The sequence below is a fragment of the Manis javanica genome, chromosome 1, assembly GCF_040802235.1.
Source record: "Manis javanica isolate MJ-LG chromosome 1, MJ_LKY, whole genome shotgun sequence".
Lineage (NCBI taxonomy): Eukaryota > Metazoa > Chordata > Mammalia > Pholidota > Manidae > Manis > Manis javanica.
This window is the reverse complement of record NC_133156.1, coordinates 216,958,604-216,984,164: the sequence shown is the minus strand read 5'-3', so window position 1 is coordinate 216,984,164 and position 25,561 is coordinate 216,958,604. Positions and strand designations below refer to the sequence as shown.

At 39.6% G+C, this 25,561-nt stretch overlaps 1 protein-coding gene across 5 annotated transcripts in view; it reads left to right on the top strand.

Annotated features, from left to right (window-relative positions):
* Nucleotides 1-25,561, top strand: part of TTC27 (tetratricopeptide repeat domain 27) — a 179,702-nt gene that overhangs the window by 100,687 nt on the left and 53,454 nt on the right. For 4 of the 5 annotated variants that reach the window (XM_073214488.1, XM_073214494.1, XM_073214474.1 and 1 more), the window contains one exon: nucleotides 23,637-23,864. The exons of the other annotated variant lie outside the window; for it this stretch is intronic. In XM_073214488.1, coding sequence (XP_073070589.1) covers nucleotides 23,637-23,864 — 228 coding nt within the window. The remainder of the gene's footprint in view (nucleotides 1-23,636; nucleotides 23,865-25,561) is intronic. 5 annotated transcript variants of the gene reach the window in all.

Genomic DNA, 25,561 nt, shown 5'->3' with positions numbered 1-25,561 from the left:
TTTGCAGCTGTCTCCCAACATCTGTGTGAATAAAATTACAATATTTCCAGAATCTCACCTGGCTTCAGTGCACCTCCATATCAGTAGGTGTTTCCAAGGGGTGGAGAGAAGTATCTCCATATCAATAGGTAATTACAAGGTCAAGTGAGGGCTTATCTGGACTGGAGAGGTTGGGTGGAGCTCTCTCTCCTGCTGCAGCTGGGTGGAGAGAGATGTAGGACAACTGCTTGTAAGAAATAAATGGGTTTCTCCCACTTTACTTCTCCCTTTGATTGATTTTGGTTTCAGTGGGATTTTGCTCCGGCATTTTCCCCTCAGAGTTATACCTGGCACAGGCCTGGCACATAGTAAGTACTCAGAAATATTTGCTAAGTGAATGGTTAGTGGGTATGCACTGTGAAGAGTTAACTGCATTGAAGGAAATCTCCAAGGAGATACTACTTATGGATGTTACATGTGGCAAAAGATATCTCTCCAATTCCTGCCATATATTCTCTCTCGAAAAACAAATTATGAAATCTCTCCCTCCCTTTTTAACTTTTTAACTCTAGGAATAAAAGGAGGAGCCTTCAAGAATTTTTATTTTGCTTAGTGATGCTGAAGACACTATGAGCATGCTGTTACTATATAATGAAGTTTTTTGAATGCCTCTTATGTACTACATTCTTAATTCTTTGTCATTGTCATATCATATTCATAACAACATAGAAAGTATGAGTTGCTTTTGCCACTTTCTGATTAGCCTTAGTAAGTGGCAGATTTTGGGGTCTGAGCTCAGACTTCCTTTCCTCTAAAGTGTGCCCTCTTTTTTCCCATACCTGCTGCTGATGCCGGGGTTCTTGTTTATGAAGCCGAAGAATGAGCTTCACAAACAGTCAAGGTAGGAGAGCAAGGTACAGGCATTTATTTAGAGATAAAATGAAAGGACAGAGCTCCTGGCTCATGCCAGGAGGGGACAAGAGAGTCCGTGGTGGTGCGTTGTCTAGGGGTTTTATAGGCAGTTGAGGATATTTGGGAACGTGAGTTTAGGGGTGTGGACTTGTTAAGTTTACCCTGAATATTAAAAATTAACGTAAGGAATTTCCTGCCTTGATTTCTCTCTGGGACACTGACGCCTTGGTCCTGGAGCACATCAAAAGGCTGCCTGCCCAGCCCCCAAGGTGGGCTATGGTATTGTCTATTTGCTAAAGAATTCTGCCTTTTAAACTTCCTAGGTGTTAAAATACAATCTTATCTTTAAGATGGGAATCTTCCTGCCTTTTACCATGTCTGTCTACAGCTGGGTCTGCATGCTAAGTTAGTTGCTCAGTTTGCAAAATCACTTGTCAGATCTGAAGGAGGAAAGACAGCACATAGGCCTGGGCCTTTTAGTATGCTAAAGTGAATCTTACACATGGTTACAAATGATTAGCATAATAAAACGTGCTACTCTTCTTTATCTGGGGAACATTAACTGATCTCACTGAAGAATGATCTAGAGCTTAATGTTTAACATAGAGTTTTAGTAGGGGGGTTTCCTTGCATGTAGTTACATTGCTCTGACTGCAAATCTGCCCTGCCCCCTCCAGAGGCCCTCACCCTACTGTGACTACATCCACGGTCCCTGTCTCACTGCTGCCTGTAGTTGTTGTTAATCTCTGAAAAATTACAAGTTTGATTTGTAAATTAAGCCCTTTTGTGCTCACTTGAATGAGAAAAATAGGCAAAAAACTGAAAATATTCTATTATTTGGTAATACAAACAGGAGATAGTCAGCTAATTGGATAACTGGGCCTGTTTTTAATTATTCTGTTTTATCTTGTACCTGGAGTATTTACGTTGGCAAGTACCCTTTGGAAAGTGAAGCTGGAGCCTGGTGTCGCCACACACATAAATGTAAAAAGCAATTAGTGAACAGCTGACTCAGTGAGAGAGTGAATGGGACAAGGCAACACCACACAGAAGTCCAGCTGGGAGTGACCCACTGGCGTGGGATGAAGTGTTTTGCACTTTTCACCTCTCAGTAGTTTCTCATAGACCAAGAATTTGGACTGGGAGTTAGGTGCCTTTCTGCTGAAAGGGTGGCCTCAGCATCTGTAGGGGTAGGAGGTACTTTGGTGCTCTCTCAGCTGTGCCCTGCCCTCCTCATTCACTGTGTCAGGGATGGTGGAACGCCTTTCCGGTGGTCAGTCTCCCCGTCTTTGAGAACCCACCTCTACAGTAGTGACAGTCAGAACCCATGTTGCTTGGGGTAGGAAACTGGAATTAAACTATGCCCAAAGCTGTTGGAGTTACATGTTCACACACACATATCTTTGAAGCCTAAAGTTATTGTCAGGTGGCCAAATCTGAGTATTAGTGTGACCTTAAATTCTAAGCCTGTCCTTTTTCTATTCCCCTGGGACAAACCTCTGGCTGTTGAGCCTAATTCTGTCATTTCTGTGGCCCTCAAAGACACTCTCTGTACTCAGCGCCATTGCTGGGTCTAGATCTTGTCTTTCGCCCTTCCTTCTTTGCCAGAGGGGTTTCTCATAGTTATTGGTCTGCCACTTCCCCATTCCCATACACTGACCAGATGCCATGTCAAATGAAGGCCACTGTTATCAGACACCAAAATTTTTAATTCTTCCTGCTAATTCACAAAATCAAGGCACAAATCACAGCCAAGATGGACCATTTGTTTTGATCATTTCTCTTACTCAAGTATGAACAATTGTCCTGAACTGTTTTATCTCTCTTTTCCCTAGAGATTAAGCTTAACTTTTACCCATATTCTTTACACAAAACCAAGGACCTTGTCCCTAACAGGGTGTTTCCTGGAATCGTAGTGGTGCTTAGGATAGGGTCTTCTGTTCCTCAAGTCTTAAATATACCATCATAAATGTAAATGAGCCCCAATATGGCATATTTTTCAGTATATTAGCCCCTTTGCTTAAATACATCTGAAGTTCTTAGTTACCTCTCAACACTGGATCATTTGATGAAAAGGTACATCACCAGGGTGGGAAATTCAGATATGTAGAATTTCCTTCCAGGCCATCAGTTTTGTTCCTCAGTGGTTTTAGGCCTGTAAGTCCGGGGAAAGGAAATCCTGGGGCAAAGTACCTCTAAAAACCAAAATCAGTCAAAGGGAGAAATAAAATTTAAAACCCATTTATTGCTTACAAAATTGCAGTCTGAGCAGTCTCTCTTCTGCTCAAGCAGCCAGAACACCTGCCCTCCCCCTCACCTGTCAGGTGCAGATAAGCCCTCTGTTGCCCAGGTAATTACCCATTGATATGGAGATGAACTTCTCTCCACCCCTGAGGAAAGATGCAAATGCACTAAAGCCATACTTCTTTCCACTTCTGAATGCCTGTTGATATGCAGATGCACCAAAGCCAGGCGAGATATTCTGGAAATGTTTCAATTTTACCCACAGTCCACCCCTCCAGAAATCTTGCCTTACAATTTACTCAATCCTCCTCTTCCGACCAATCTAGTAACATGCAATAGCAATAGCAATAAAATATTGATAATTCTCAAGCCAGAGGATTCAGCCTATGCAGATTAACTAAATGTACTTTACAGCACAATCTCTCACTAAGCACAAAATATGTTTCTACACTTGTTTACTCATTCCTAACAATTATGCTAGATTGCTCACAAAACCTTTAACCAAACATTAGACAAAGTCAAGCCTCTCTTTAACACAATATTTTCTTGACAACAGCAACACAATCATAATTCTCAAGCCAGAGGATTCACCTAGGTTCAGAGTCCCATGCAGATAAGTCCAAAGCTTGTCCATTCCAGCCATCACGCAGCCGCTGTAGTCAGGGGGCACACCCAGGACACAAAAACCGTAGAAGCAAATAACCATGATTGTCGGGGGCCAATTTGCTGTTATTACAGGAATACACAAGGCCAGCTTCCAGGCCTTTTCCCCAAGGTGCCAGAAGAGCCAGCCATTGCTGGTCCATGTGTTGAAATGTCCAGGGCCACATCCATTTTACTCCTAATTGCTGCACCCATCCTTGCAACACATGTCCAATAAAGTGGGTACCTCAATCACTCTCAGTAACCAGCGACCTACCATAGGCTGCAGAGAGACGCTCTAGGCCCCTCTTGGTGGTGTGCTGATCTGCACAATGTGCAGGGCACTCCTTCCCGGCTCGACTAACTTCTTCAGAGGTGAAAGACAAGCCACACCAATGGGCCCACATTGTCTTTTGAGGTGTCTGTGCCATGCCACTCCGTGGCCTTTGGGTCCAGTCTCATACCCACCCTGTGATGGGATAGGAGGTTATTACCTTGGTTGGAGCTGTTCCGGCAGTGGGCTCTGTAGCCAGCAAGGCATGGTACACAGCAGCCAGTTGCTTCTCTATCAAGGTGACCTGGACCTCTTCTCCTTTCCATAGTTGTGACCAGGTTCTGGCCTGCAGCAAGAGCAGCAGCAGAGGCAGTAACTTTAGGCTCGGGCCACGGGCCGGGGTCGGCGTGGCCAGCAGCGGTGGTGGCTCCTCTACGACCACACGAGTGTAGACACGTCCCTTGGTGCGAGCGCGCTTCTCCCCCATCATTTCTAGGGGCAGCCCCCACAAAGGTCGCACCCATTATGACAGGTTTCAGGTTCACAGGAATCCTGCCAACTTTCGCCAGTTGTAAGTCCAGGAAAAGGAAATCCCAGGGCAAAATACCTCTAAAAACCAAAATCAGTCAAAGGGAGAAATAAAGTTTAAAACCCGTTTATTGCTTACAAAACTGCAGTCCCGCCCATCTCTCTCTCCTGCTCGAGCAGCCACAACACCTGCTGTCCCCCTCACCTGTCAGGTACAGATAAGCCCTCTGTTGCCCATTGATATGGAGATGAACTTCTCTCCACCCCTGAGGAAAGATGCAAGTGTGCTAAAGCCATACTTCTTTCCACTTCTGAATGCCTGTTGATATGCAGATGTACCAAAGCCAGGCGAGATATTCTGGAAATGTTACAATTTTACCACAAGGCCTAACAAGAGTCACTTTCTAGGTGTGATCATAGGGTAGAAGGGCCTATGAAAGTCAAATTATACTCTATGACATTTCTGTATATGAGGACAAAATTATTGTTAAATCTTTCCTAATTTGGTCCAATTCAGTATTGAGGTCAGCCAGAGCATGTCCTCTAAAGGAGTTCTCCCTTTGCTCCCACTGGAAAGACTCCTTTATGTTTTTATTTAAAATATGAAGACCCTTAGAAAGCACCAATACCCCTTTGTGACTTTAGTGTTACTTTCAGTTGAATTCATCCAACATTTATAGAGTAGGTGCTATATAAATCTGGGCTATATAAAATATTCCAAGGTGAGTAAGAGACAGAATTTACCTCCAAAGAGCTTATAGTCTGATAGTATAAATCTGCATGAGCAGAATGTTTTAGTGTAATATGAACAGCTGCTAAGATGTAAGTATGTACATATTCCGAATTCTATTTGGCCATCATATTTATAACTATTTCTCCCTGTGCTGTCCTTCTCTAAAGCAATAGTTCACTTGGTTTGTATCTAGTACAGACTGCCTGAGATCTCTGGGACCCCCTGTGACTCTACAGACTTACATAAAAATGTGATATTTGGATGAAATGGGTCCTGTGTGGTGGAAAAATTTAGCTTTAACCTTGTAATGTCAGTAGTTTTCCCTTTGGCCTCACTTTGTCCAATCCTGTTGGCTCAGTTACATGGTCACCTGTTTTAACAGTTGACAGCGACAGTTCTTCTGTCTTTGAAAGAACTCTACACAGTTGACCAGCATGATTATTTATAGAAAAATTTAACATTCCTCAAAGCTTCAAGTTCCCTTCTTCCTAGTAGTGAAACCCTAAGCATCTTACTTAACAACCTGGTTTTCAAGTGGAGGGAGTTGAGATAGAAAACAAACATTTGTTGAGGGCTTACTGTGTGCTCAACAAAATGGCAGGTACATTTCACATCTAATTCTTGTAGAACAAACAGTCAAAATAGTATTTAACTTGCTTATGGTCATACACTTGGTAAGTAGTAGAACTGGCATTTGAACTGCTGTTTCTGACTAAAGGCATCTACATCGTCAAAGATCTTACAGTTGGAAGTCTGTAGAATGGATTATGCCACATAATTTTCTGCAAACATATTAGGGCTCCTGATTTTAAGAGAACCAACATATACTAGCTTAGGCCAAAAGGGAATTGATTGGTTCATGCAACTGAAAATTCTTAAAGACTTGACATGATAACTGTATCCAGGAGGCTGAGATGTTATCATTGCTTTGTAGCTCTCTTGATGAGACAGACAAGATGGACACAGGAAGCCCAATCTTAGTAATCCCAGTGGAAACATATAGTCAATTCCATGGCTCCAATGGAAAGGAAGGGCTTGAGTCATGTGCTCTTGCTCTGATGGACCCCACTTGAACCACTTGGAAAGAGTTCCCCTTCTAAAAGAGGAGATGGGATGCTGAGCAGGAGAAAGACCACTGGTTGTCCACTCTAGGGTGGGAGTGTAATGCTCTAAGTCTGATGTTTCAAGAAGTATTTTGTTTGGCTTACATAGTATTTTGAAAAAACAAAAAACATTTTCATACTATTTCATCTAAAAATCTAGATTTTTGGGCTTCTCTTAAAGAATCAAATGGTGTGGAAACACTGGGCCAAATTTCCACATTATTGTATAGCTGGTTGGAGTTGAGCAGTGGCTCCTTCCGTTCTGTGCTCACTCACCAGCCTGCTTCATTCATTCCCAGTAATTGGCCAAAATCTCTGGGCATTTGACTGAGTGACCTTTGCTCAAGCGGTGCAGGTATCAGTAAGCACAGTGTTAGTCCACCTGTAATTGAAGGCTCTGCTTGAGTCTTGGCTGATTTAATTTTATATTGAGATTTACTGTGTGTAGTCATTGCCACAAAATTGTTTTAAGAATAATGGTTTTGTGCAATTACAAAATAAAACTGATTGTTGAAACAGCCTAGATATGTAAGATACACATATATACATGTGGGTAGGGGAGTGGTCTTCTTGGTGTGCAACTGACAAGATCTTTCAAGCACCCCAGTTTCACTGCAGCCAGTTGCCCATTTTAGCATGCCTTTTTATGATTGGGCATGTAGCTTTATCCTACTTATTAGACATTTAGATGACAAATTACTTGTATCCTATAGGAATGTGTGTCTCTATTGTCCTTCAGAGAAGTAGCAACCCATAGCCAGAAATACCAAAACTTTTGCATTCTGTGAAGATTTGTGCCCACCCACATTGTGATACTGCAAAAGTGATATTACAAGCCCTTGTGCTTTATTTATTTTCATTGGGCACGTCTTTTGTGGTTCTTTATTTGATAATAAATTATGTAAATTGAGTAGGTAAATGGAGAGGGAGGAGAAAATAGGACATTTTGGAGACAGTGAAGAAGACAAGAATGCAATGTGGCTAACTGAAGGAAGAAAATACATTGCCTACAAGCATTGCCCTTGGGAAAGATAATTCTGTCAGCAGGATGAAGAGGTGTAAGATCTCAAGGAGGAAGAATTGACTAAACTAACAGAAAAATGTGGGATAGGAATTTGGGGAAAGAAGAGGCCAGTTCAGACCAAGCAGGATCACTACTCTAATGTTTCTCAGCTTTCTTAGAAAGCTGCCCCATCCTGGCCCATGAGATGCATCTTCCAGTGAATAAAATACCCAGAATTGGTATTGTTTGGTAATAAGTTACTTACTTAGCACCTACTCTCTATGTTCCTCATTCTTATAAGAATTAGGTAGGTTTGAGTTAGTGGAAGTATTTGAAATCCTCAGTATCTTAGCCTTTCTAAATGTGAAGGTGTTCCTAATTACCATTTACTTTTTCATTTGTATATTTTTGTCTGTGCAAAGGTTGCAAAACTAGTTTTGTGTTGTATGTCTTTGGACTCTGGTGAATCTTCATGGCCTATAACCAGTGCAGTTAGAAGTAGAATAAATATTTGTAGAATGGAGTTTTTTGATCATGCATGTGCTTTAAGGTATGACTTGATGTTACCAATCTCGGATATTATTTTTAGTTTAGAATACTTGTAGAATATAGTATTCCCTTATAGTCCATTTTATTTCTGTTAGATTGATAGTAATTTCTCCTTTTTCATTTCTAATTTTAGTAGTTCGAGTCTAAGAACCAACTTTTGGTTTGTTTTCTCTTTTGTTTTCCTACTCTCTATTTTATTATTTACACCCTAATCGTTATTATTTCCTTCTTCTAGTACTTAGGATTTAGTTTACTCTTCTTTTTCTAGTTTCTTAAAATGGAAAATTAGATGATTGATTTGAGATCTTTTTTATTTTCCAGTATAGACTTTTATAGGTCTAAGATTCCTTTTTAAGCACTGTTTTCACTATATCCCATAAATTTCAGCATACTACATTTTTGTTTTCATTTATCTTAAAATGCTTTTAATTTCCCTTTGATTTCTTTTTTGACCCACTGGTTATTTAGGAATGTGTTAATTTCCACATATTTGTATTTCCCAAATTTCTGTATTTCTGATTTCATCCTATTGTGGTCAGAGAACATACTTTGTATGAACTTCAGTCCTTTCAAATGTACTGAGACTTGCTTTATGGCCCAACATACTGTATATACTAGAGAATATTTTCAGTGTCCTTGCAAGAATGTGCATTCTGCTGTTGGGTGGAGTGTTTTTAATGGTGTCTCTAAGGCCTAGTTTGTTTATACTGTTGTTCAAGTCTTCTATTCCTATCTTCTGTATAGTTCTGTCCATTATTGAAAGTTGGGTGTTGAAGCTTCCAAATATTGTTGTGTTGTGTATTTCTCCCTTTACATCTGTCAGTTTTTGTTTTACTTAATGTGGGGCTCTTTTGTTAATGAATATTTACTTACAATTATTGTGTCTTCCTGATGGAGTGAATGTTTATCATTAAAATATGCCTTTTTTGTTCTATTAATTTTTCTCTCACACATGATGTATTTTGTCTGATAGGAGTATAGGCCACTCGAGCTCTTTTGGTTACTATTTGTTTACATGATGTATCTTACATTTTTTTCCCCCTTACTTCAGTGTGTTTGGATGTCTGAATCTCTTGTAGATAGCATTTAGTTGGATGGTTTTTTTTTTTATCCTTTCTGCCAATCTCTGCCTATGATTGGTGTGTTTAACCCCTTTACATGTAATTTAGTTATGTTGATGTAGGATATATGTTGGTCATTTTATTATTTGTTTCCAGTGTACCCTACGTCTTCTTTTAATTCCCCCATTACTCTCTTCCTTTTGCTAACTGGATAATTTCTCATATTACAATTTTAGTTCCGTGTCATTTCTTTTGCCATTCTTTTTTTGAGTTATTGTCTTAGTTGTACCTGAGATTATTTAAAATACATTTTAAGTAACTATAAAGCCAATCATTTGGGCATCCTCCAGATGGTTTCTATTTGTTGCCATGTAAGGGCCATACTTTCTTGTTTCTTTGTGTATTTCTATAATTTGTTGAAAATTGGACATTTTTAATAATAGAATGTGACAACTCTGGAAGTCAGTTTTTTGTTGCTCTTTGTATTGCTTTTTGTTTGGTGATGTTTCTTAACTAATTCTGTAAAATCTATATTCTTTGTCCTGTGTAGCCACTGAAATCTTAGGTTGGTTAGCTTAACAGTCAGCTAATGATTAGTCTTTGCTGAGGGTCTGTGTGTGTGTGTGTGTGTGTGTGTGTGTGTGTGTGTGTGTGTGTGTTGGGACATGCTTTTAACACGCAGCCTGCCAGTTGACAACTCTGCCTTAGCTTTTACTAACTGCTTGTGCGAAGCCACAAGGTCAGCCAGAGGTGAGAGTTTAGGGCCTTTTCAGGTCTTTCCTAAACATGCACAAAGCCCTGTACATTTGTGTTCTTGCAGATTACCATTAATATGTTGGAACTTTTCAAAGTATTTATGTATATCTCATTCCCTTTTATCCCTTTAAGTCTTTTTGTTAGCCTTTTGTTTGCCCCAGCTTATTTACCACTTCAGGCAACTACAGAATTAACCTAATTGTCTCTATTTATTTATTTATTTTTTTTTTATTTTTTATTTTTTTTGGTGGAGATACATAGTTCAGTATTTTTTTTATTTGAAGTGTAGTTGATACACAATATTATATTGGTTTCAAGTATACAACACAGTGGTTGAACAGTTACACACATTATTAAATCCTCACCCCCAACTTGTGCAGTTACTGTCAACATAGAAAGACATTACAGAAGCATTGGCTAAGTTCTGCATGCTGCACTTCCATCCCTGTGACCGAGTTATATTACAATATAGTTCATATTTTGTAGTAGATATCTTCTGAAGTCAGCCAACTAATAATAAACACCCACGTCTCCACTTACTGTTCCAATTTGATAATCCATAGTGCTAAGACCAACCACTCCCCAACCCCGACATCACTCCACCATCCATTTTTATGTTGTATAAAGTGAATCCTTGACTCTGCCTCTCAGCTGCAATATTTGACCCAAGAATGGACCAATGAGAGCACTTTCTCAATGCATTTGAATTGAAGTGGAGGAGGAGAGGGAAGGGAGAAGGGAAGGCAGCAGGAGATTGATTCAGTTTCCCCATGAGGTAAACTAGTAACTTGAAAACTCAGAAGTTATGGGCAGCCTTACTCTGCCAGACCAACAGGGAAACAGAAAGCCAAGGGGCATGGATAGAAGAACACAGCTGTTAGACAGAGAGAAGCAGGGAGATAGAAGAAATCCACGTGTGGGCTTTCTGAGATTGAGCCTCCCTTGATGCTTCTATGAGATATCTCTGTAGTCTTACAGGAAATTATTATCTCCTTGTTTGCATAGTTTATGTCTCTATTTATTTTTGACAAAGACTTTTTCATTGGCAACCTCAGAGTTAGGTTAAATAAAAATAGCCTTGCAAGTGGGTCCAAGGAACCATGACCCTGGCCATGTAATGATAGTTTTCTGGGAAAGAGACTTTAGAGGGGCTCCAAACCCATTCTGTTCCCTCTTGTGGCTGTCTGGCAACTAATTTTCACCATAACTGCACTGTTGTTTTCATGGCTACTGCAGAGCTGAAGAAGAAATAATAGGAATGGTGCAATTTAAAATGACACAAAGCTCATTGTTCTTACCAATATTTCACTTTTTTCTTCTTTCTTTTCTTTTTTTTTAAACAATATTATTGACCATATTCCATCTCTGTGTCTTATTTATTTTATACAGTAGACCCTTGAACACTATGGGGATTGGGGTACTGACCCACCACATAGTAAAAAATGTGCCTGTAAGTTTTGATTCCCTCAAAATTTAATTACTAATAGCTACTGTTGATCAGAAGCCTGACTGATAACATAAAGAGCTGGTTAACTCATATTTTATATATTGTAGTTATATTATATACTTTATTCTTTTTTTTCTTTTTGAGAGGGCATCTCTCATATTTATTGATCAAATGGTTGTTAACAATAAAATTCTGTATAGGGGGGTCAGTGCTCAATGCACAATCATTAATCCATCTCAAGCCTAGTTCTCGTCAGTCTCCAATCTTCTGAAGCATAACGAACAAGTTATTACATAGTGAATGAATTCTTAAATAGTGAATAAGTTCTTACATGGTGAACAGTAAAAGGGCAGTCATCACAGAAACTTTAGGTTCTGATCACGCATTATGAACTATAAACAATCAGGTCATATGAATATTCGTTTGATTTTTATACTTGATTTATATGTGAATCCCACATTTTTCCCTTTATTATTATTATTATTTTTATTTTTAATAAACTGCTGAAGTGGTAGGTAGATGCAAGATAAAGATAGAAAACATAGTTTAGTGTTGTAAGAGAGCAATTGTAGATGATCAGGTGTGCGCCTGTAGACTATGTGCTAATCTGAGCTAGAAAAGGGCAATAAAACATCCATGGATGCAGAAGCTTTCTCTCAACACAGGGGGGGTGAGGTTCTAAGCTTCACCACTGTTGTTCCCCAATTTCTCACCCGATGGCCCCCCTGCGACTGTGCCTGTCTTAGGTTGTTCCTCCCTTGAGGAATCTTACCCGTCTCTCGCTAACCAGTCATCTTCCGGGGTCATACAGGGAAATGTAAAGTTGGTAAGTGAGAGAGAAGCAATATTGTTTGAAAAGGTTAGCTTTTTACTTCTTTGCAGATTTATGCCCTGTGGCTTCTATGCCCAGCACTTGTCTCGAGGTATCTTTACCACCTGGAGGAATTATGATACTCGGAAATTCAATATGAGGCCCGAATTCTATTGAAGGGTTGTAATTAGGAAGGAAGAAGAAAAGCTATAGAGGTAGCATATGGAAGAAAACATGGGAGGATTGATTATTTCTTTGACATATCTTCTTGTAGAGTACCTTAAGTATGTATAGGTTTTAAACTACTAACTAACTTGCGCACATATATTAACATAATAGGAATACGGTGACATAAATCTATAATTACCAGCCATCTCCAGTGAAGCCAAGAAAACCATTTAGGCACCCTAGGCATTTATGAAAATTAGTCTGATATGATGGATATTGTCCAACTGTACTTGAACAGTCTGAGAGAAATCAGACAAATTAAAGCAACCCATTTCTGGGATCTGTTCACATCCCATATGTTCCTTTAACCATAGATGGTCTATAGTCGTAGGATTTTGGAGCACTACAACTTGCACCCCTCCCAACTCCTGGTTGAGTTCCAACAGTACAGATCCGGTCAAATTCGTTGTCTCACTGTATGCACATGCCAGCCTAGACATCTCCCTCCCCATTCCAATGGCAAGTCCAGGAAACGGTGGGGTGGACGCAGCCACAACCGCAGCATCACCCGGATCCCTGTGGAGGCTTTTTGATGGTCATCGCCCGGCACGAGTCCTCCAGAGAGTCCTGATGCTGGAAGCTCCTCCTCATATCGTATCTTAGTTCATTTTCTGGGTAGCCAAGCTAGGCCTTGATCTTCTGCATAGAAACAAACAGACCCTTTGCCTACACTTTGACATTCCCTCTATACCACTGTGTAGAACTCATTGGAGGTCAGCAAACAGGAACTGCTTTTTTTTTTTTTTTTTTTATTAAGAGAAAGGAATAATATCAGAAAAGAGTACCTCCATAGCTGATCATTTGACACCCTTTAAGTGATCAATATTAAGGATATTTAAACCATGCGTTAATCTTTGATTTACCAATTGTTTTATCCTATCAAGGAGTAATCCCTGTTTTCTTTCTTTCTCTTTTTTTTTAATCTTTAATCTACACTTACATGAAGAATAGTATGTTTACTATCCTCTCCCCTATATCAGGTCCCCCCCTAAAAACCACCTACGGTCACTGTCCATCACCATAGCAAAATGTAGAATCACTACTTGTCCTCTCTGTGTTGTAGAGCCCTCCCTCCACTTTCTCCCTCCCCCCCATGCATGCTAATCTTAATACCCCCTTCTAATCCCCCCCTTACCCCCCCCCCGCCAACCCATCCTCCCCCGTTCCTTTCCCTTTGGTACCTGTTAGTCCATTTGTGGGTTCTGTAATTCCACTGCTGTTTTCTTCCTTCAGTTTTTCCTTTGTTCTTATACTCCTCAGATGAGTGAAATCATTTGGTATTTCTCTTTCTCTGCTTGGCTTATTTCACTGAGCATAATACTCTCCAGGTCCACCCATGTTGCTGCAAATGGTAGGATTTGCCCTCTTCTTAAGGCTGAGTAGTATTCCATTGTGTATATGTACCACGTCTTCTTTATCCATTCATCTACCGATGGACATTTAGGTTGCTTCCAATTCTTGGCTATTGTAAATAGTGCTGCGATAAACATAGGGGTGCATCTGTCTTTCTCAAACTTGATTGCTGCGTTCTTAGGGTAAATTCCTAGGAGTGGAATTCCTGGGTCAAATGGTAGGTCTGTTTTGAGCATTTTGATGCACCTCCATACTGCTTTCCACAATGGTTGAACTAATTTACATTCCCCCCAGCAGTGTAGGAGGGTTACCCTTTCTCCACAGCCTTGCCAACATTTGTTGTTGTTTGTCTTTTGGATGGCAGCTATCCTTACTGGTATGAGGTGATACCTCACTGTAGTTTTAATTTGCATTTCTCTGATAATTAGCGATGTGGAGCATCTTTTCATGTGTCTGTTGGCCATCTGTATTTCTTTTTTGGAGAACTGTCTGTTCAGTTCCTCTGCCCATTTTTTAATTGGGTTATTTGTTTTTTGTTTGTTGAGGCGTGTGAGCTCTTTATATATTCTGGACATCAAGCGTTTATCGGATCTGTCATTTTCAAATATATTCTCCCATACTGTAGGGTTCCTTTTGTTCTATTGATGGTGTCTTTCGCTGTACAGAAGCTTTTCAGCTTAATGTAGTCCCACTTGCTCATTTTTGCTTTTGTTTTCCTTGCCCGGGGAGATATGTTCAAGAAGAGGTCACTCATGTTTATGTCTCAGAGGTTTTTGCCTATGTTTTTTTCCAAGAGTTTAATGGTTTCATGACTTACATTCAGGTCTTTGATCCATTTTGAGTTTACTTTTGTATATGGGGTTAGACAAAGGTCCAGTTTCATTCTCCTACATGTAGCTGTCCAGTTTTGCCAGTACCATCTGTTGAAGAGACTGTCATTTTGCCATTGTATGTCCATGGCTCCTTTATCAAATATTAATTGACCATATATGTTTGGGTTAATTTCTGGAGTCTCTAATCTGTTCCACTGGTCTGTGGCTCTGTTCTTGTGCCAGTACCAAATTGTCTTGATTACTATGGCTTTGTAGTAGAGCTTGAAGTTGGGGAGTGAGATCCCCCCTACTTTATTCTTCTTTCTCAGGATTGCTTTGGCTATTTGGGGTCTTTGGTGTTTCCATATGAATTTTTGAATTATTTGTTCCAATTCATTGAAGAATGTTGCTGGTAATTTGATAGGGATTGCATCAAATCTGTATATTGCTTTAGGCAGGATGGCCATTTTGACGATATTAATTCTTCCTAGCCATGAGCAGGGGATGAGTTTCCATTTGTTAGTGTCCCCTTTAATTTATCTTAAGAGTGACTTGTAGTTTGCAGAGTATAAGTCTTTCACATCTTTGGTTAGGTTTATTCCTAGGCATTTTATTCTTTTTGATGCCATTGTGAATGGAATTGTTTTCCTGATTTCTCTTTCTATTAGTTCATTGTTAGTGTATAGGAAAGCTAGAGATTTCTGTGTGTTAATTTTGTATCCTTCAACTTTGCTGTATTAAGATATCAGTTCTAGTAGTTTTGGAGTGGAGTCTTTAGGGTTTTTTATGTACAGTATCATATCATCTGCAAATAGTGACAGTGTAACTTCTTTACCAATCTGGATTCCTTGTATTTCTTTGTTTTGTCTGATTGCCGTGGCTAGGACCTCCAGTACTATGTTAAATAACAGTGGGGAGAGTGGGCATCCCTGTCTTGTTCCCGATCTCAGAGGAAATGCTTTCAGCTTCTCGCTGTTCAGTATAATGCTGGCTGTGGGTTTATCATATATGGCCTTTATTATGTTGAGGTAGTTGCCCTCTATTCCCATTTTGCTGAGAGTTTTTATCATGAATGGATGTTGAATTTTGTCAAATGCTTTTTCAGCATCTATGGAGATGATCATGTGGTTTTTGTCTTTCTTTTTGTTGATGTGGTGGATGATGTTGATGGATTTTCGAATGTTGTACCATCCTTGCATCCCTGGGATGAATCCCACTTGGTCATGGTGTATGATCCTTTTGATATATTTTTGAATTCGGTTTGCTAATATTTTATTGAGTATTTTTGCATCTACATTCATCAGGGATATTGGTCTGTAATTTTCTTTTTTGGTGGAGTCTTTGCCTGGTTTTGGTATTACGGTGATGTTGGCTTCATAGAATGAGTTTGGGAGTATTCCCTCCTCTTCTATTTTTTGGAACACTTTAAGGAGAATGGGTATTATGTCTTCTCTGTGTGTCTGATAAAATTCCGAGGTAAATCCGTCCAGCCCCGGGGTTTTGTTCTTCGGTAGTTTTTTGATTACCGTTTCAATTTCTTTGCTCGTAATTGGTTTGTTTAGATTTTGTGTTTCTTCCTTGGTCATTCTTGGGAGGTTGTATTTTTCTAGGAAGTTGTCCATTTCTTACAGGTTTTCATAGTAGTTTCTAATAATTCTTTGTATTTCTGTTGGGTCTGTCATGATGTTTCCTTTCTCATTTCTGATTCAGTTGATGTGTGTTGATTGCCTTTTTCTCTTAATAAGTCTGGCTAGAGGCTTATCTATTTTGTTTATTTTCTCAAAGAACCAGCTCTTGGTTTCATTGATTTTTTTCTATTGCTTTATTCTTCTCAATTTTGTTTATTTCTTCTTTGGTCTTCATTATGTCCCTCCTTCTGCTGACTTTAGGCCTCATTTGTTCTTCTTTTTCCAATTTTGATAATTGTGACTTTAGACTATTGATTTGGGTTTGTTCTTCCTTCTTTAAATATGCCTGGGTTGCTATATACTTTCCTCGTAAGACTGCTTTTGCTGCATCCCACAGAAGCTGGAGCTTTGTGTTGTTGTTGCCATTTATTTCCATATATTGTTGGATCTCCATTTTAATTTGGTCATTGATCCATTGACTATTTAGAAGCGTGTTGTTAAGCCTCCATGTGTTTGTGAGACTTTTTGCTTTCTTGGTACAATTTATTTCTAGTTTTATACCTTTGTGGTCTGAAAAGTTGGTTGGTAGGATTTCAATCTTTTTGAATTTACTGAGGCTGTTTTTGTGGCCTAGTATGTGGTCTATTCTGGAGAATGTTCCATGTGCACTTGGGAAGAATGTGTATCCTGTTGCTTTTGGGTGTAGAGTTCTTTAGATGTCTATTAGGTCCATCTGTTCTAGTGTGTTGTTCAGTGCCTCTGTGTCCTTACTTATTTTCTGTCTGGTGAATCTGTCGTTTGGAGTGAATGGCATGTTATAGTCTCCTAAAATGAATGCATTGCATTCTATTTCTTCCTTTAGTTCTGTTAGTATTTGTTTCACATATGCTGGTGCTCCTATGTTGGGTGCATATATATTTAGAATGGTTATATCCTCTTGTTGGATTGACCCCTTTATCATTATGAAATGTCCTTCTTTATCTCTTGTTACTTTCTTTGTTTTGAAGTCTATTTTGTCTGCTACTAGTACTGCAACACCTGCTTTTTTCTCCCTATTGTTTGCATGAAACATCTTTTTCCATCCCTTGACGTTTAGTCTGTGCATGTCTTTGGGTTTGAGGTGAGTCTCTTGTAAGCAGCATATGGATGGGTCTTGTTTTTTAATCCATTCAGTGACTATGTCTTTTGATTGGTGCATTCAATCCATTTACATTTAGGGTGATTATCGATAGGTATGTTCTTATTGCCATTTCAAGCTTTAGATTCGTGGTTACCAAAGGTTCCAGTTTACTTTTCTTACTACCTAAGAGTCTAACTTAACTCACTTAGTATGTTGTTACAAGCACAATCTATAGGTTCTTTTCTATTTCTCCTCCTTTTTCTTCCTCCTTCATTCTTTACATATTAGGTATCAAATTCTATACTTTTTCTCTATCCCTTGATTGACTTTGGGGATAGTCAATTTAATTTTGCATTTGCCTTGCGGTCAGCTGCTCCACCCTCCCTACCATGATTTTACTACCTCTGGTGACACTGTGCAACCCTAGGAACACTTCCATCTATAGGAGTCTCTCCAAAATAGACTGCATAGATGGTTTGTGGGAGGTAAACTCTCTCAGCTTTTGCTTATCTGGAAATGTTTAATCCCTCCTTCAAATTTAAATGATAATCTTGCCAGATAAAGTAATCTTGGTTCCAGGCCCTTCTGCTTCATGGCATTAAGTACATCATGCCACTCCCTTCTGGCCTGTAAGGTTTCTGCTGAGAAGTCTGATGTTAGCCTGATGGGCTTTCCTTTGTATGTGATCTTATTTCTGCCTCTGGCTGCTTTTAAGAATCTGTCCTTATCCTTGATCTTTCCCATTTTAATTACTATGTGTCTTGGTGTTGTCTTCCTTGGGTCCCTTGTGTAGGGGTATCTGTGGATCTCCATGGCCTAAGAGACTATCTCCTTCCCCAGATTGGGGAAGTTTTCAGCAACTACCTCCTCAAAGACACTTTCTATCCCTTTCTCTCTCTTTTCTTCTTCTGGTATCCCTATAATGTGAATATTGTTCTGCTTAGATTAGTCACACAGTTCTCTCAATATTCTTTCATTTTTGGAGATCCTTTTTTCTCTCTGTGCCTCAGCTTCTTTGTATTCCTCTTCTCTAGTTTCTATTTCATTTATTGTCTTCTCCACCGTATCCACCCTGCTTTTAATACCCTCCATCGTGTTCTTAAACGATTTTATCTCTGACCTGAATTCATTCCTGAGTTCTTGGATGTCTTACCATACCTCCATTAGGATGTTGATGATTTTTATTTTGAACTCCCTTTCAGGAAGAGTTATGAGGTTTGTATCATTTAAATCTTTCTCCCGAGTTGTATTAACAATTTTACTCTGGACAAGGTTCCTTTGGTGTTTCATGTTTGTATATGGCGCCCTCTAGTGTCCAGAAGCTCTATTCTGGAGCTGCTGAGCCTCTGAAGCAATGTCAGGGGTTGCTGGGGAGTGGTACTTGGGGTAGGAAAGAGCTGTTCCCCGCCTCCTGGCTGCTGTGCCTGTCTCCACTGCCTGAGCCAGTGGGCCAGTCACACAGGTATAAGTTTTTGTCTCAGAGCAGCCAGATATGGATCCCTGCTTTCCACAGGCAGCTGGAATCCCAGTCTCCCCAGGAACTCTGCCTGTATTAACTTTCCAACCCAGTAGTCATGGTGAGTCTCATGAAAGCACTGTGAAATGTAGGTTTGTGCTCCCAGCGCAGATCTCCTGAGGTAGGAATTCAGCAGTCCCAAGCCTTCCACTCCCTCCCTGCTCCGTTTGACTTCCTCCTGCCGGTCAGCTGGGGTGGGGGAGGGGTTTGGGTCCCACAGAGCCACAGCTCCGGTACGTTAGTTACCCCGTTCGCTGAGGTCTGCTCTTTTCTCTAGGTGTGTGCAGTCTGACGTGGTCCTCTTTCCTGTTGCTCTCTTGGGATTAATTGCGCCAATTAAATTTTCTAATTGTATCCAGTTTTAGGAGGAAGCCTCTGTCTCTCCTCTCATGCTGCCATCTTTAATCAAAAATAGTTTCTTATTTTGAGAAACGTACAGTTTCTTCAAAAGAGGTAGATAGTGAAGCATCCTTAGAACATACAAGAACAAAAATAATTAGAAATACACAGACATTTATTTTACATATCTTGCTTTATTTAATGGATGAATTCCCTAGAGGTATGTTTATCAAATGAATTTTTGTAAGTTGAGCATTTTCCGATAACAAGTTATAGTATCAAGAATATGATTGTTTCCAGTTGGTTTTTGGTTGGCACTGGGACACAATGTTTTATCCTTGTTTCTTGAGTTCTATTAGCATGATGTCATTGAGGTCATAGGCTGGTGAAGTCAAATGGGATGGTGAGACAGTCAAGATCCTTGCAGACTTATACTATAAAGTCTGTGCAATTCTGAGGAAGATAGGAAAGTGTACTTTTCTCTGTGCTAGTGAAAGCCCACTGACTGATGTTGTCTGGTTGTTGGGTAGAGAAAAATATATTTACTGTATCAGTATCTGCTTACCGTCTGTCAGGGGCTCAGATGATTTGTTCAGGTAAAGAGATCATGTCTGGAAAAGTAGCTGTTGTTAGAGGCACCATTAAGTATTAAATTTATAATAATCTGTGATATTTTCCAGGACCTGTCTGTATTCTCAGATTAAACAGGTAGGTTAAACAGTCTATACATCCCATTCACCACTCCTGCCCCACATACACTTTGCAGTATCTTTTAAGTTTTTGATAGTGGCACACATTTCTGTGTTTTATATAGATGTATGGTGTCTTGTTGGGTTTTCTCTTGTAATGGGGAGGAGGAAGCTTTGGGGCTTTTACTAGGCCCTTTATTTTGCTGTAGCACTCACTGACCTCTGTGCTTGTTGGTGGGTATAACGTGATCCAACTCTGTATTCAGGAACTAGGGAAGTAACCACTGGGTGGATTCAGGACTTACTAGGCCACCATGGGATGGACTGATGCACGTAAACCTATTAGCTCATCATGGTAGCATTCTGGGTTCCAAAGGGTTAGCATTAACTAGGAGCGAATCAGCCCTGAAAAGAGGAGGTATTTCTTTTTCCCCAGGATATAAGTACCTGGTAAATAGTTACAATTGCTTCTTGAGGAAGCCCAGGAAAGAAAAATTATGGTATATACTTGTTATTGTAGGGTCCTTCCTTACCAGTACTGATTTCTCTTCCCTTCCCTCCCTCCCTTCTTTCCTTTCCTCTGTCCCTTCCCTCCCTCCTCTTCTTCCCCTCCCTTCCTTCCTTGGCTCTGCATCTGTGAAGTGACTCAGGGGTAGGAATTGGGTGAGAAGACAGTGTTTCAGCATGGTCAGAAATCTGGTCTCCAGACATAGATTTTTTTTTTTAATGTTGTATGGATCAAGTTTGAACTTTAGTTGGTTATTGATCTAATTTGGTTCTAAGGCCTCCTGGATCAACCAGTACCTGAGGTCTGTGCTGGGTGCACCATTGTAATTACTCTTGCTGTGCCTACTGCAGATAAGTCTGCCCATTTGTCTCTAGGGGTTAAGTGCTATCAGCCTGTCTCCACTGCCTTGGGTTCTAATCATCCCCATTGAAATCAGGAAGCTCATTTCAATAGAAGGACCTCCAAGTGTTTCCCCCAGCTTACACAAGACATCTACTATAGCACTTTTCAAGGATGCTAGTACTTCCATATACAAGTATTTCCCAAAGCCAACATGAAATGAGTATCCCTTAGGCCTTGGGAGGAACACACTTAGGGGTGGGCAAATAATAAATTAATAATAGCCTTTCTAAGTTGCTGGATTCTTTCCTCCACATTACACCAAGGAGTTTCTAGCATTTCAACTTTAATTTTGGCCATATTTAAGTCCAGGTTTTAGTCAAGCAATTGAGCAGATAATTTAGAATCATCCCCAGCTGCTTGAGTTTACATGATTACTCAAAAATTTCTGATACCTAAATTCAGCTGATTCAAAAATATGATTCTCTTTGTCTATGGTGTGACATGCTTAGAATTTCCTTTTCTATGTGATCCTAAGGTTTCCCCTCTAGAAAGTAACCAAATGTTGCAGTTCTTTTTATGTATGTCTACTTATGTGTCTGGAGGCAATAAGGGATGGATGGATGGAAAGGGTCAAGTATGAGGAGAATTGACATTCGTTTGCAGGGTAACTCACTGAGGTGCAGTCTTGATCTTTCTTTAAGCAAGGTAGCGCTAGACTTACCAGATAGGGGAGGGTTGCCTCTGCTGGCCTAGGAAACTCAGTAGGGTTTGGGGGTTCCTGTTATCTGAATCATCCTGAATCTGCTTTTTAAATTCTTGAGCACTGTTCTTTCATAATCAGTGCCCTCTTCTGCTCCTGGCATGATGAAGTAACTGATTAGAGCACCCTCTTGTTTTAAACAGCCATTACCGTTATTGCTATGTAACAAACCATGTCAAAACTTAATGGGTTAAAACAACAGCAGTCATTCGTTTCATTGTTTCTGTGGAGAAGAAATTTAGAAAGGGCTTGACTGGGCTACTTATGATGTGAGAAAAGTGAGGTGATATAGTATTAACTCCAAATGAACTTTGACCACTCACAAATAAAGTGACATGTAGTAGCTAAAAGGCAACAGGGGAATGAAACGAATGAAACAAATATTGTTTAATTAACCAATCAAATGCCTTAATTTCACATAGAACTAGTGAAAATGAATTCAGCTCTTATGGTGGTTCACAAATCTTGAAAGAGCAGTGTCTGCATTTGATTTTTGGCTGCACCAGCTTGGCAGCTACAAGGGAAAAGAAATTCTTTTAGTTAGTCATAGAAATTCCCTTGGTTCTCTGACCTTGAGGATTTAAAACAACAAGTGTCGTTCTCTTTTTTGAGCTATCCAGTGCACATTGAAGCAGCCAGCCTCCCTCACAGTCTGTGTCTTTCACAGTGTCCTGTCACTCAGGCCACAAAAGCCTTATGTTAGGGACATGTGTATTCTAAGTTACATCAGGTAATAATTTAAATAATTCTTTCATCACTGGATATCATAGACTAACAATGTTTTACCTTCTCATGATCACTGGATCCTCATTTTCTTCAAATCCAACCAGATAGGGGTACTAATCACAAATTTTCGTTTTCTGCATGGGTGTGTTCCCTGCAGTCACTTCTGTACCCAATTACTATAATGATTATTATTTAACGCTTAATCGCAGACCACAGGATCCACTCTAACTGGTTAAAGCTGAAAGGAACCTACTGAGTACATGAGCCTTCTGAATTTCTGGGAGAGTTTGGGAATCGAGTTTTGATGCCAGCTACCAAGACAAATGCTTTCAACTACACTGTAAGATCTTTTCAGCAAAAATACTGCTGTGGCTATAGTCTGTTACACATAATTTGGTTGAATATGTATTTACATATATATAAACATAAATATATTGAATATGTAGGTGACCTTACAGAGTTACAGTTAGATACATAAATAACTATTGTATTATCTATTATAGAGGAATTACATGGATTATATCTTAAAACTTCATGTTTATTTTGGCTGTTTGGGATTTACAATAGTTTTCCCTTAGAAACTGTATTATACTTTCTGGTTCTATTTTCAGAATAGGCCTAAAAGGCCTATATAGCCCATATTGTATCGGAAATGCAAGAGAGCCAGCCTCCAAAGACACTTTTAGAGGCATGCCCATCTTTTAAAATATTTCATGAAAATTAGACTGCCTAAGAATTTATAGATATGTACAACCTAAAGAAAATCAAATATACAGACTTAAAGATTGCCAGCTATGTAAGTTAGGGAGTCCAAAGTATTATTTTAGCCATTAAAGGATGGCTTCCTGGATTTTTACATTCATTGTGGCCATGCCTCTTTGGAGACCACACTGCTGTTAATGTGAACGTTTTTGTGGGTGATAAGGTGGATCTGAGTTTTGGACATAATACCCAGCCTATGTAGTGTATTGAGGATGGTCTTTAATTTCTAAAGTGAATGTACTGTCTGGAAGCAGATAGGGCTTGTGTTAGTAAGTTTTATTGGTGAGGTAAGATATAGTATGGTTAAGAGGTAGGGGTTTAGCAACACTATTAAATTGTGCCTTCTTTCTTTTTTAATAATGTTTCAGCGATCCCAGGCAACCAGAGTATACCATTATAAACGAGGAAGAACATACTTTTCATTGCCATTGGGTAAAGGTGAATTAAAGGTGCTGCTCTAACAGACGGTCGCGGGTCGCAGTGGTGACAACCACAGTGGGAAGCCGGGAAGCGGGAAGCTGAATGAGTCCCGCCGCACCCCTCCCCACCCACCGCGCGTGCCTTTCCTTGAGAATTCCAGAGCCCAGGAAACTGCATTCACTTCTTCCTTCTTCTACCTCTCTTTTCTTTGCACCATATTTATTTTCTATTGTTCTCTTATTCAGCCTGTATCCTAGATGCCTGAAATACGGTCATTTCAAACTTCGGAGATAAAATCTTGGATTGTGTGGGATAAAAAGATGAATAGGTGCTAAAAAAAAAAACCATTAGTCACTGTAAACAATTTAGTTATTTCTGTTGTTATTTCCAGGCAGAAGAAATCCTTAGGCAAGAACTGAAGAAAAAAGAGACGCCAAGTTTATACTGCTTGCTTGGAGATGTCCTTCGAGACCACTCTTACTATGACAAGGCCTGGGAGTTGTCCCAGCACCGCAGTGGTCGCGCTCAGCGCTCCAAAGGCCTCCTTCATCTGCGCAACAAGGAGTTTAAAGAATGCGTGGAGTGCTTTGAGCGCTCAGTGAAGATTAATCCCATGCAGGTTATACAATTCGTAAAACCCCATCTTCTCTTGGCACTTGTAGTTTTCTGTGGTTTGATTCTTCCTGAACGTATACCCATTTTTTGTCCTAATGACTAGTGAGCATGTCTTCAAGAGCTAAGAACTTCTTAGTTTCTTAATATGCTTCTTGCTTGTTGCTCAAAGTTGGTTTTCTCTTACTCATTTTCTGTTATGTTTCTGTTCCTCGCTTTTCTCCTTCATTTTGTTATTTCATTCTGTTAATAGCAAATACAGGTATTAAAAATTAGTTCCATTTTGAGCAGATATGTTAGGAAGGAATCAAGTCACAATTACAGACAACAGGACTATGCATGTAATTGCTGAAATCGATAATGAAAGAAAAACCTATGTAAATAGAGTAACATATAGAATGGATTGTTGATCAATTTAAGAAAAAAATGTGTTTACATATATGCAGATATTTTTAAGTGTTTAAAAATTTTTCAAGGTTTGAAAAAAATAATACAAAAAGAGTCTGGGTCTTTAAAATAAGTGACAAGATAAATCCCCAGGAGAGGATCTAATTTTGAGAGGAAAGAGATAACCTTATTTTCTACATAATGATATTCAGTTAGTAAAATGATTTTATTCTCAGAAAGGGTCATTTTTAAAAATTAAACTATCTTGATGACTGCCTTCTGGTTTCACCAATCAAAGGCACACATAACTGTCAGCCAGGCTTCCTCACAAACATCCACACTGATTTGGTATAATTCCAGGTAAAATACCAATGTGCAATTAGCTCCTAATATTTATGGAGCACTCACTGTGAGCTGGCTACCTCACTGGGCATTTGACAATATTTGAACCCAGACAGCCTAACTCTGGAGCCTGCACTCTTTTTTTTTTTTAATTGTGATAAAAAGCACATAATATAAAATTTACCATGTTAACCATTTCTAAGTGCACAGTTCAGTAGCTCAGCATATTAAGTACATTCACATTGTTACATAGCCATCACTGCCATCCATCTCTATAACTCTTTTCATCCTGCAAAAATGAAACTCTGCCCCATTAAACAATGGCTTCCTAGTCTTTCCTCCCTCCAGTCCCTGGCAACTGTTCTACTTTCTGTCTCCATGAATGTGACTACCTCATATGGATGGAGTCACACAGTATTTGTCCTTTTGTATCTGGCGTATTTCACTTAGCATAATGTCTTCAGGGTTCATCCATATTGTAGCATGTGTAGAATTCCCTTCCTTTTAAAGACTGAATAATGTTCTGTTGTATGTGTGTGTGTGTGTATCCATTCATCCGTGGATGGATACTGGGTGCTTCTACCTCTTAGTCATTATGAATAGTGCTGCTATGAACAGGGGTGTACAGAAACAGTCGATTTTTAACTGGGTAGACTTGGGGCATGTCTATTACATTGAAAAAAAATCAAAAGTACATTTTTTAGTAACAGGGTATGGTAATTGTTTACTTTCCTCACTCTGGGTAGTGAATACAATGAGAACTTTCCAAATCGGCTGGTAAGAAGTCTGGAGGAGAGAGGACAGGTATTAGGTGCAAATATCAGCAGAAATTGACAGTTGCTTTTGGCAGCAAGGATGCTTAAAGTGTCCTTAGAGTTGGTTTTTGTTGGCAGCTGCTATAATTCAGTGGTGCTCAACTGGGAACAGTTTTGTCCCCCAGGGGATACTTGGCAATGGCAGGGAGGTAAAGGGGTA